This window comes from Oncorhynchus gorbuscha, linkage group LG06 (assembly GCF_021184085.1).
Source record: "Oncorhynchus gorbuscha isolate QuinsamMale2020 ecotype Even-year linkage group LG06, OgorEven_v1.0, whole genome shotgun sequence".
Classification (NCBI taxonomy): domain Eukaryota; kingdom Metazoa; phylum Chordata; class Actinopteri; order Salmoniformes; family Salmonidae; genus Oncorhynchus; species Oncorhynchus gorbuscha.
The window spans coordinates 1,267,662-1,281,442 of NC_060178.1; the positions used below are offsets into that span (position 1 = coordinate 1,267,662).

Genomic DNA, 13,781 nt, shown 5'->3' on the forward strand with positions numbered 1-13,781 from the left:
CATTACTACTACTACTACTACCATTACTAATACTACTAATACACTACTACCATTACTACTACTACTACTACCATTACTACTACTACTACTACTACCATTACTAATACTACTACTACCATTACTAATACTATTACTACCATTACTAATACTACCACTACTACTACTACTACTACCATTACTAATACTACTACTACCATTACTAATACTACCAGTACTACTACTACTACCATTACTACTATTACTACTACTACCATTACTACTACTACTACTACCATTACTACCACTACTACTACTACTACTACCATTACTAATACTACTTCTACCATTACTAATACTACCACTACTACTACTACTACTACTACTACTACTACCATTACTAATACTACCAGTACTACTACTACTACCATTACTAATACTAATACTACTACCATTGCTACTACTACCACTACCATTACTACTATTACTACTACTACTATTACTACTACTACCATTACTACTATTACTACTACTACTACTATTACTACTACTACCATTACTACTACTACTACTACTACTACCATTACTACCACTACTACTACTACTACTACTACTACCATTACTACTACTACTACTACCATTACTAATACTACTACTACCATTACTAATACTACTAATACACTACTACCATTACTACTACTACCAGTACTACTACTACTACCATTACTACTACTACTACTACTACCATTACTACTGCTACCACTTTGTAATTACTCTACTACTACTACCATACTACCAGTACTGCTAATAATGACTTAAATACTACCATTACTACTACCACTACCATTACTACTATTACTACTACTACTACTACTACCATTACTACCAGTACTACTAATACTACCATTACAAATACTACTACTACTACCATTACTACTATCACTGCTACCACTACCATTACTACTATTACTACTACTACTACCATTACTACCAGTACTACTACTACTACCATTACAAATACTACTACTACTACCATTACTACCATTACTACCACTACCATTACTACTATTACTACTACTACCAGTACTACTACTACCATTACTAATACTACTACTACTATTACTACTACTACTACTATCACTACCATTACTACCATTAGTACCACTACCAGTACTCCTACTACTACTACCATTACTAATACTACTACTACTACTACTACCATTACTACCACTACCAGTACTACTACTACTACTACTACTACTACTACCATTACTAATACTACTACGACTACCATTACTACCATTACTACCACTACTAGTACTACTACTACAACTAATACTACTACTACTACTACCATTACTAATACTACTACCATTACTAATTCCACTACCACTACCATTACTACTATTATCAGTACTAATACTACTACTACTAACAGTACTACTATTACTACTGCTACTACTACTACCATTACTACTACCACTACCATTACTAATACCACTACCACTACCATTACTACCACTACCAATACTACTACTACCATTACTACTAATACTACTACTACCATTACTACCATTACTACCACTACCAGTACTAATACTACTACCATTACTACTATTACTACTACTACCATTACTACTATTGCTACTACTACTACTACTACTACCATTACTACTATTACCACTATTACCACCACTACCATTACTACCATTACTACCACTACCAGTACTACTACTACCATTACTAATACTACTACCACTACCATTGCTAATACTACTACTACTACCATTGCTAATACTACTTCTACTACCATTGCTAATACTACTACTACTACCATTACTAATACTACTACTACTACCACTTACTACTACTTACTACTACTACTACTACTACTACCATTACTACTACCATTACTAATACTACTACCATTACTACTACTACCAGTACTACTACTACCATTACTACCATTACTAATACTACTACTACTACCATTACTACTACTACTTACTACCATTACTACTACCAGTACTACTGCTACCATTACATTACTAATATACTACTAATACTACCACTACTACTACCTACAAATACTACTACTACCATTACTAATACTACTACCATTACTAATACTACTATTACTACCATTACTGATACTACTACTACTATTACCATTACTAATACTACTACTACTACTACTACCATTACTAATACTACTACTACTACTACTACTACCATTACTAATACTACTACTACTACCATTACTAATACTACTACCAATACCATTACTAATACTACTACTACTACCATTACTATACTACTACTACTACTACCATTACTACTACTACTAACTACTACTACTACTACTTACTAATACTACCACTACCCTAAGTACTAACCATTACTAATACTACTCTATTACTATCATTACTAATACTACTACCACTACCCATTACTATTACTACTACTACTACTACCATTACTAATCCTACTACTAATCTTATTTTACTAAAATGTACTAATACTACTATCATTTTTACTACCACTACCATTTTTTACTACTACCATTACTAATCCTACTACTCTTATTTTCAAACACACACACACACACACACACACACACACACACACACACACACACACACACACACACACACACACACACACACACACACACACACACACACACACACACACACACACACACACACTTTTCAGCAGATGAAAAGTATTTCAGCAGATGAACTTCCCTGAACGTCGTCCACATGATGACATGAACTATGACCTTTAAAAACAGAGAAGAAGGATAGGCGTACATGTCGTTATTTACTGGTTTTAGATTGTCTGGGGGCATATTTTTTGTTGCTATATCACTGACAACGATTCAAGTGATTCTGCATTGTTGGTTAAAGCGTTTCACGGTACGATCTATACACCTGTTGTATTCAGCGTTTCACGGTACGATCTATACACCTGTTGTATTCAGCGTTTCACGGTACGATCTATACACCTGTTGTATTCAGCATTTCACTGTGAGGTCTACTACACCTGTTGTATTCAGCATTACACTGTGAGGTCTACTACACCTGTTGTACTCAGCATTTCACTGTGAGGTCTACTACACCTGTTGTATTCAGCATTTCACTGTGAGGTCTACTACACCTGTTGTATTCAGCATTACACTGTGAGGTCTACTACACCTGTTGTATTCAGCATTTCACTGTGAGGTCTACTATACCTGTTGTATTCAGCATTACACTGTAAGGTCTACTACACCTGTTGTATTCAGCATTTCACTGTAAGGTCTACTACACCTGTTGTATTCAGCATTTCACTGTGAGGTCTACTACACCTGTTGTATTCAGCGTTTCACAGTACGATCTATACACCTGTTGTATTCAGCGTTTCACGGTACGATCTATACACCTGTTGTATTCAGCGTTTCACGGTACGATCTATACACCTGTTGTATTCAGCATTTCACTGTGAGGTCTACTACACCTGTTGTATTCAGCATTTCACTGTAAGGTCTACTACACCTGTTGTATTCAGCATTTCACTGTAAGGTCTACTACACCTGTTGTATTCAGCATTTCACTGTGAGGTCTACTACACCTGTTGTATTCAGCATTTCACTGTGAGGTCTACTACACCTGTTGTATTCAGCGTTTCACGGTACGATCTACTACACCTGTTGTATTCAGCATTTCACTGTGAGGTCTACCTACACCTGTTGTATTCAGCATTACACTGTGAGGTCTACTACACCTGTTGTATTCAGCGTTTCACGGTACGATCTACTACACCTGTTGTATTCAGCATTACACTGTGAGGTCTACTACACCTGTTGTATTCAGCATTTCACTGTGAGGTCTACACCTGTTTTATTCGGTGCATGTCAAAAATAACATTTGATTGTATTTTTTTATTTTTTAAAATTGTATTTACGTGATTTCTATCTCCTGTCTATAATCCCTTTTGGGGGAGAGCCGCCTAGGTTCAACAATACTTTTTTTTAAAAGTGAATGAATGAATCTGGTTTAAAACTTGAAAATAAGACAACTTTTAATCCTTTTTCATATTGAAATAAGCTTAGTAGATATAGGAGTGGTTTTGTTTACTCAGGAATTAGATCGTGGGGGGGGGGGGGGTAGAGGGGGAACAATGGGTATATGAGGGTATTGTGTGAAAATGTTGTCTCTAGGTCTCCTGTTTTTGTTTTCAGTTATTAACGGCACAAACGTTATCTAAAGTACATGTTGTCGGCATTGTATATTAACAACTTCTTCTTATGTTTTGTCAATTCTACTTCTTCCTATGTACTACAGGAATGACAGTCTTTGACTCATTTAGATAGGTAGACACAATGCTTTTTCAGAATGTAACATATTTCCATGGGATGTGAAGTGGCATGTCACATTTTAAAAGGAAACACAAAATACAAGAAACGAACATGTGACAGCCCTGTTGCAGGAAACTCATTTAATGGGACAAGGCATGGAACGAACTAAAAAAAGATTGGGATAAAGAAATATATTAAACATCTTACTCACCCAAAGCAAGGGGAGTGGCAGTGCTGTTCAAGAATACTGTTAAGGACAATAAATACTATAGCAGGGCATGGTGTGACAGACAGCCAGTCAGTAAGTGTTATAGAAGGCATGGTGTGACAGACAGCCAGTCAGTAAGTGTTATAGAGGGCATGGTGTGACAGACAGCCAGTCAGTAAGTGTTATAGAAGGCATGGTGTGACAGACAGCCAGTCAGTAAGTGTTATAGAAGGCATGGTGTGACAGACAGCCTGTCAGTAAGTGTTATAGAAGGCATGGTGTGACAGACAGCCAGTCAGTAAGTGTTATAGAGGGCATGGTGTGACAGACAGCCAGTCAGTAAGTGTTATAGAGGGCATGGTGTGACAGACAGCCAGTCAGTAAGTGTTATAGAGGGCATGGTGTGACAGACAGCCAGTCAGTAAGTGTTATAGAAGGCATGGTGTGACAGACAGCCAGTCAGTAAGTGTTATAGAAGGCATGGTGTGACAGACAGCCAGTCAGTAAGTGTTATAGAGGGCATGGTGTGACAGACAGCCAGTCAGTAAGTGTTATAGAAGGCATGGTGTGAGAGACAGCCAGTCAGTAAGTGTTATAGAGGGCATGGTGTGACAGACAGCCAGTCAGTAAGTGTTATAGAAGGCATGGTGTGACAGACAGCCAGTCAGTAAGTGTTATAGAGGGCATGGTGTGACAGACAGCCAGTCAGTAAGTGTTATAGAGGGCATGGTGTGACAGACAGCCAGTCAGTAAGTGTTATAGAGGGCATGGTGTGACAGACAGCCAGTCAGTAAGTGTTATAGAGGGCATGGTGTGACAGACAGCCTCACACTGAAAGACACTGAATTCCACAGATACTTTCCCTAATAACCTGCAGCACAGGAGCCCTAAAAGTGTGTGTTTGTGTTGCAGGGTGTCTGGAGGAGAGCTGTTTGACTTCCTGGCTCAGAAGGAGTCTCTGAGCGAAGAGGAAGCTACCCAGTTCATCAAACAGATCCTGAACGGAGTCCAGTTCCTCCATGGCAAGAGGATAGCGCACTTTGACCTCAAGGTACTTTACACGCTCATGCCGTTTCAGCAATATGGAACCTGTGTGGTGGAGCTGTTGGTTAGAAATACTTCCTCCAAGGATTGTTGTGAGCTGTCATCAATGTAGCGTGTCACTAAGTTAGGGCTGTGACCTTATTACTACCACTCAGACAGTCATGTCCGCAGTCAATGGTGAACGTTGAGTCATGTCCTACTATGGGCTCTGGACATGAGCTGATGCGTTGGTACTTCCCAACTCTTTAACAGCCATCTGGTAAAGGCCTGGTGTTGTATTGTCCTCACTCTGACATCAATCTAAACAGTATCTTTTAAAACTCACTGTTAGGCTACATTTTTGGACCTCACTGTGATCGATCAACAGCAGGTTGAAACTGCGCGGAAAACCTGGTCGTTGTGGATCTTGTTTCAAAGCCAAAGCATAACGAAATGGACAGCGCTTTCTAAGGTGATGATTCATTCAAGGCATTTAAGATAGTCATATGTAGAACACCCATATACCTATTAGAGCGTATGTGTCTACCACATGTGCCCAAAAATCCGGAATTAAAATGATGATTGCCGTTGTACAACTACAGGGCATTCGGAAAGTATTCAGACCCTTTGACTTTTTCCACATTTTGTTACGTTATTCTAAAATATATATATTTTTATTTATCCCTCATCAGTCTACACACAATAACCCATCATGACAAAGCACAAACAGTTTTTTATTTATTTTACAAATAAAAAACAGTAATACCTTATTTACATAAGTATTTATACCCTTTGCTATGAGACTGTAAAGGTGCATCCTGTTTCCATTGATCATCCTTGAGATGTTTCTACAACTTGATTGGAGGTGATTGAACATGATTTGGAAAGTCACACAGTTGAGAGTGCATGTCAGAGTAAAAAACCATGCCATGAGGTCAAAGGAATTGTCCGTAGAGCTCCGAGACAGGATTGTGTCGAGGCACAGATCTGGGGAAGGGTACCAAAACATTTCTGCAGCATTGAAGGTCCCCAAGAACACAGTGGTCTCCATCATTCTTAAATGGAAGAAGTTTGGAACCACCAAGACTCTTCCTAGAGCTGGCCACCCGGCAAAACTGAGCAATCGGGAGAGAAGGGCCTTGGTCAGGGAGGTAACCAAGAACCCGATGCAGCATGGTGAAGCATGGTGGTGGCAGCACCACCCAATGAAGCATGGTGGTGGCAGCATCAAGCTGTGGGGATGTTTTTCAGAAGCAGGGACTGGGAGACTAGTCAGGATCATAATGTATATACGCTATATATACAAAAGCGGATGCCAGGAAAACGCTACCTGTCCCAATGAATAGTGCCAACTGTAAAGTTTGGAGGAGGAGGAGGAATAATGGTCTGGGGCTGTTTTTCATGATTCGGGCCCCATAGTTCCAGTGAAGGGAAATCTTAATGCTTCAGCACACAATGACATTCTAGACAATTCTGTGCTTCCAACTTTGTGGCAACAGTTTAGGGAGGCCCTTTCCTGTTTCTGCATGACAATGCTCACGTGCACAAAGCAAGGTCCATACAGAAATGGTTTGTCAAAATTGGTGTGGAAGAACTTGATTAGCCTGCACAGAGCCCTGACCCCAACCTCATCGAACACCAGGCCTAATGGTTTTCCAAATCTCTCAACAGTGCTATTTGTAGGGTTAATTTTAGGGACATTTTGTGATTTTTCATCCATTCCTGAACCTGTGACCAGAAACAAACTACACAGGGGCAATACCAGACTAAATTATCTAATGATTCTGTCTCATTGCAGCAAAATCTGCAGAGCTGAAGTGGTTGTATGCCCCATATACATAACATTCTGTTGGTGGCAAGACGTTTGTATAATTATATACATTTTAAACATCTAGGTTTTGAATTAAGCGTGTTTTGCATATCAGTTCATAAACCGTGTGCCATGAAATCGGCACATTGAACATCTCTTCCCAACTATTTAGCAACCTGTATGGCTCCGCGGTCAACATTTTGGTCCTCAAGTAAAACTGTTAAATTATGTTTAGCCAATTTTGGTCTTTAATAAAAGGGGAAAAACAAGCTTCTTCCACTTGCCGTCACCCTTTTCGCAGTAATGCTGCAATCAGTTGGTTATAATCTTGGATAGAGCAGACACTTCCTGAATATATCAGTTGGTTATAATCTTGGATAGAGCAGACACTTCCTGAATATATCAGTTGGTTATAATCTTGGATAGAGCAGACACTTCCTGAATATATCAGTTGGTTATAATCTTGGATAGTGCAGACACTTCCTGAATATATCAGTTAGTTATAATCTTGGATAGAGCAGACACTTCCTGAATATATCAGTTGGTTATAATCTTGGATAGAGCAGACACTTCCTGAATATATCAGTTGGTTATAATCTTGGATAGAGCAGACACTTCCTGAATATATCAGTTGGTTATAATCTTGGATAGAGCAGACACTTCCTGAATATATCAGTTGGTTATAATCTTGGATAGAGCAGACACTTCCTGAATATATCAGTTGGTTATAATCTTGGATAGAGCAGACACTTCCTGAATATATCAGTTGGTTATAATCTTGGATAGAGCAGACACTTCCTGAATATATCAGTTGGTTATAATCTTGGATAGAGCAGACACTTCCTGAATATATCAGTTGGTTATAATTTATTATATATCTTATTACATTTGTCGTAATATTGGTTCTGTCTTTTTCTGGAGGATGAAACTGGAATTGCAACCAGTTTAGTGTGGGTTGTTTTAGAAAGGGTGAGAGGTTGTCATCTGGATAAATGGATGAGCTATTCTGACCCATCTAGAGAGAACTAGTTTGGGTTTAACTATTACTTTTGTATGACTAATACGTTTACTGAGGGGTTTAAGGCTTTTACTATTTATACACTATCACACAAACTCATATTCAATATATAGATGCACTATTGTAAAGTGACTGTTCCACTGGATGTCATAAGGTGAATGCACCAATTTGTAAGTCGCTCTGGATAAGAGCGTCTGCTAAATTACTTAAATGTAAATGTTAAATGATATAAATAAGCAGGTTTTATTTTTTTTCTGGCTAGCGATTCCAAATAAAGTGAATTTGTTTTTTCTTATTTAAGACGTAGTTTCGGCTGTTTCATAAGTTAATACTGTAGGTATTTAAGACGTTGTTTCATAAGTTAATGACGTTGTTTCATAAGTTAATACTGTAGGTATTTAAGACGTTGTTTCATAAGTTAATACTGTAGGTATTTAAGACGTTGTTTCATAAGTTAATACTGTAGGTATTTAAGACGTTGTTTCATAAGTTAATACTGTAGGTATTTAAGACGTTGTTTCATAAGTTAATACTGTAGGTATTTAAGACGTTGTTTCATAAGTTAATACTGTAGGTATTTAAGACGTTGTTTCATAAGTTAATACTGTCGGTATTTGAGACATTGTTTCGGCAGTGCCATAAGTTAATACTGTAGGTATTTAAGACATTGTTTCATAAGTTAATACTGTAGGTATTTAAGACGTTGTTTCATAAGTTAATACTGTAGGTATTTAAGACGTTGTTTCATAAGTTAATACTGTCGGTATTTGAGACATTGTTTCATAAGTTAATACTGTAGGTATTTAAGACGTTGTTTCATAAGTTAATACTGTAGGTATTTAAGACGTTGTTTCATAAGTTAATACTGTAGGTATTTAAGATGTTGTTTCATAAGATTTAAGACATTGTTTCATAAGTTAATACTTTAGGTATTTAAGATGTTGTTTCATAAGTTAATACTGTAGGTATTTAAGACATTGTTTCATAAGTTAATATGTAGGTATTTAAGACGTTGTTTCATAAGTTAATACTGTAGGTATTTAAGACGTTGTTTCATAAGTTAATACTGTAGGTATTTAAGACGTTGTTTCATAAGTTAATACTGTAGGTATTTAAGACGTTGTTTCATAAGTTAATACTGTAGGTATTTAAGACGTTGTTTCATAAGTTAATACTGTAGGTATTTAAGACGTTGTTTCATAAGTATTTAAGACATTGTTTCATAAGTATTTAAGACATTGTTTCATAAGTATTTAAGACATTGTTTCATAAGTATTTAAGACATTGTTTCATAAGTATTTAAGACATTGTTTCATAAGTTAATACTGTAGGTATTTAAGACGTTGTTTCATAAGTTAATACTGTCGGTATTTAAGATGTTGTTTCATAAGTATTTAAGACATTGTTTCATAAGTTAATACTGTAGGTATTTAAGACGTTGTTTCATAAGTTAATACTGTAGGTATTTAAGACGTTGTTTCATAAGTTAATACTGTAGGTATTTAAGACGTTGTTTCATAAGTTAATACTGTAGGTATTTAAGACATTGTTTCATAAGTTAATACTGTAGGTATTTAAGACGTTGTTTCATAAGTTAATACTGTCGGTATTTGAGACATTGTTTCGGCAGTGCCATAAGTTTTATACTGTAGGTATTTCAGAGCTGGTCACGGGTGCACCTCAGCCACGCTCAAGGTTCTAAATGACATCATAACCGCCATCGATAAGAGACATTACTGTGCAGCCGTAGTCATCGACCTGGCCAAGGCTTTCGACTCTGTCAATCACAACATTCTTATTCGCAGACTCGACAGCCTTGGTTTCTCAAATGATTGCCTCGCCTGGTTCACCAACTACTTCTCTGATAGAGTTCAGTGTGTCAAATCGGAGGGCCTGTTGTCTGGACCTCTGACAGTATCTATGGGGGTGCCACAGGGTTCAATTCTTGGACCGACTCTCTTCTCTGTATACATCAATGATGTTGCTCTTGCTGCTGGTGATTCTCTGATCCACCTCAACGCAGACGACACCATTCTGTATACTTCTCGCCCCTCCTTGGACACTGTGTTAACTAACCTCCAGACGTGCTTCAATGCCATACAACTCTCCTTCCGTGGCCTCCAACTGCTCTTAATCGCAAGTAAAATTAAATGCATGCTTTTCAATCGATCGCTGCCCACACCTGCCCGCCTGTCCAGCATCACTACTCTGGACGGCTCTGACTTAGAATACGTGGACAACTACAAATACCTGGGTGTCTGGTTAGACTGTAAACTCTCCTTCCAGACTCACATTAAGCAGCTCCAATCCAAAATTAATATATATATATCGCAACAAAGCATCCTTCACTCATGCTGCCAAACATACCCTCGTAAAACTGACCATCCTACCGATCCTCGACTTCGGTGATGTCATCTATAAAATAGCCTCCAACTAGTGATCTAGTGATCCTGTTCGTCAACAGGGGCTCTGTAGTACCTAATGTTCTGTAGTACCTAATGTTCTGGTCAGCCTGTTATCAACAGGGGCTCTGTAGTACCTAATGTTCTGTAGTACCTAATGTTCTGGTCAGCCTGTTATCAACAGGGGCTCTGTAGTACCTAAAGCTAATGTTCTTGTTTTCAGCCTGAGAACATCATGCTGTTGGATAAGAATGTTGATCTGCCGCGCATCAAGCTCATAGACTTTGGTCTGGCTCATAAGATGGATCAGGTTGGGACAGACTTTAAAAAGATCTTTGGAACACCTGAATTTGTGGGTAAGTATTTCAAGGCATTGAGGAGGACACCATGTTTCTGTATACCAGGCTTCATCTACATTTTATTGACTGATATTTGACAATAGACTATGTTGGAGAGAATGTGTAGTGTTGTTTCATTGTCTTGTGTTGTCATTGTGTAGTGTTGTCAGTGTGTAGTGTTGTGTCATGTCATTGTGTAGAGTTGTAGTGTTGTCATATTGTGTAGAGTTGTTGTGTCATTGTGTAGTGTTGTCATTGTGTAGTGTCATGTCATTGTGTAGAGTTGTTGTGTCATTTGCACATTCGCATTTGCACATTTGCATTTGCATATTCTCTCAACCAGCTTCACCTGGAATGTCATTGTGTAGTGTTGTGTCATGTCATAGTGTTGTGTCATTGTATAGTGTTGTGTAGTGGAGAGACTGTAGTGTGTTGTGATAATATGTATTTCCAGCTCCAGAAGTCGTCAACTATGAGCCTCTGGGTTTAGAAGCAGACATGTGGTAAGAGCTGATAACTACCTCACACGGATTGGTTTAATTTATACAACATGCTTGCACACACACACACGCACACACACACACACACACACACACACACACACACACACACACACACACACACACACACACACACACACACACACACACACACACACACACACACACACACACACACACACACACACACACACACACACACACACACACACACACTACCAGTCAAAAGCTTGGACACACCTACTCAATTAAGGGGTTTTCTTTTTTTTAATACTATTTTGTAGAATAATAGTGAAGACATCAAAACGATGAAATAACAGATATGGAATCATGTAGTAACCAAAGAAGTGTTAAACAAATCCAAATATTTTTTATATTCTTCAAAGTAGCCACCATTTGTCTTGATGACAGCTTTGCACACTTGGTATTCTCTCAAAACGATTCACCTGGAATGCTTTTCCAACAGTCTCGAAGGAGTTCCTACATATGCTGAGCACTTGTTGGCTGCTTTTCCATCAATTTCCGGTCCAACTCATCCCAAACCATCTCAATTGGGTTGAGGTTGGGTGATTGTGGAGGCCAGCTCATCTGATGAAGCACTCCATCACTCTCCTTCTTGGTCAAATAGCCCTTACACAGCCTGGAGGTGTGTTTGGTCATTGTCCTGTTGAAAAACAAATAATAGTCCCACTAAGCGCAAACCAGATGGGATGGAGTATCGCTGCAGAATGCTGTGGTAGCCATGCTGGTTACATGTGCCTTGAATTCTAAATAATTCACCATCACACCTCCTCCTCCATGCTTCACGGTGGGAACCACACATGCAGATATCATCTGTTCACCTACTCTGCGTCTCACAAAGACATCACACCTCCTCCTCCATGCTTCACGGTGGGAACCACACATGCAGAGATCGTCTGTTCACCTACTCTGCGTCTCACAAAGACACAGTGGTAGGAACCAAAAATCTCAAATTTGACTCATCAGACCTACGGGCACACTTCCACCAGACTAATGTCCGTTGCTCGTGTTTCTTTGCCCAATCAAGTCTCTTCTTCTTATTGGTGTCGTCCTTTAGTAGTGGTTTCTTTGCATACATTTGACTTTGAAGGCCTGATTCACACAGTCTCCTCTGAACAGTTGATGTTGAGATGTGTCTGTTACTGGAACTACGTGAAGCATTTATTTGGGCTGCAATTTTTGAGGCTGGTAACTCTAATGAACTTATCCTCTGCAGCAGAGGTAACTCTGAGTCTTCCTTTCCTGTGGAGGTCCTCATAAGAGCCAGTTTCATCATAGCACCTGATTATTTTTGCGACTGCACTTGAAGAAACTTTCCAAATTTGACATTTTCCGGACACCTAATAATGGACTGTCGTTTCTCTTTGCTTATTTAAGCTGTTCTTGCAATAACATGGATATAACATTGTTTTTTAACCAAATAGGACTGTCTTCTGTATACCACCCCTACCTTGTCACAACACAACTGATTGGCTCAAACACATTAAGAAGGAAAGAAGTTCCACAAATTAACTTTTAACAAGGCACATCTGTTAATTGAAATGCATTCCAGGTGAATACCTCCTGAAGCTGGTTGACAGAATGCCAAGAGCGTGCAAAGCTGTCATCAAGGCAAAGGGTGTCTACTTTGAAGAATCTCAAATATAAAATATATTTTGATTTGTTAGTTTTGATTCTTCACAATTATTCTACAATGCAGAACATAGTAAAAAGAAAAACCCTTTTGACTGGTACTGTAGATACACACACAGATATACACACATAGATACAGATATACACGCACAGATACACACACAGATACATACATAGATAGATACACACACAGCTAGATACACACACAGATAGATATACACACAGATATATACACAGATAGATACACACACAGATACACACATAGATAGATAAACACACACACAGAGAGATGCACACACAGATAGATACACACACAGATAGATATACACACAGATAGATACACACACTGATAGATACACACACAGATAGATAAACACACAGATGATATACACACAGATAGATAGATAAACACACAGATGCACACACAGATGATATACACACAGATAGATATACACACACATACAGATACACACATAGATAGATAAAGATACACAGATAGATAGATAAACACACA

General features: G+C 38.3%; 1 protein-coding gene across 1 annotated transcript in view; it reads left to right on the forward strand.

Annotated features, from left to right (window-relative positions):
• The window catches only part of dapk2b (death-associated protein kinase 2b), a 61,504-nt gene that overhangs the window by 38,759 nt on the left and 8,964 nt on the right, over positions 1-13,781 (forward strand). The window contains exons 3-5 of the mRNA XM_046351576.1: positions 5,436-5,574; positions 11,000-11,132; positions 11,569-11,617. Coding sequence (XP_046207532.1) covers positions 5,436-5,574; positions 11,000-11,132; positions 11,569-11,617 — 321 coding nt within the window. The remainder of the gene's footprint in view (positions 1-5,435; positions 5,575-10,999; positions 11,133-11,568; positions 11,618-13,781) is intronic.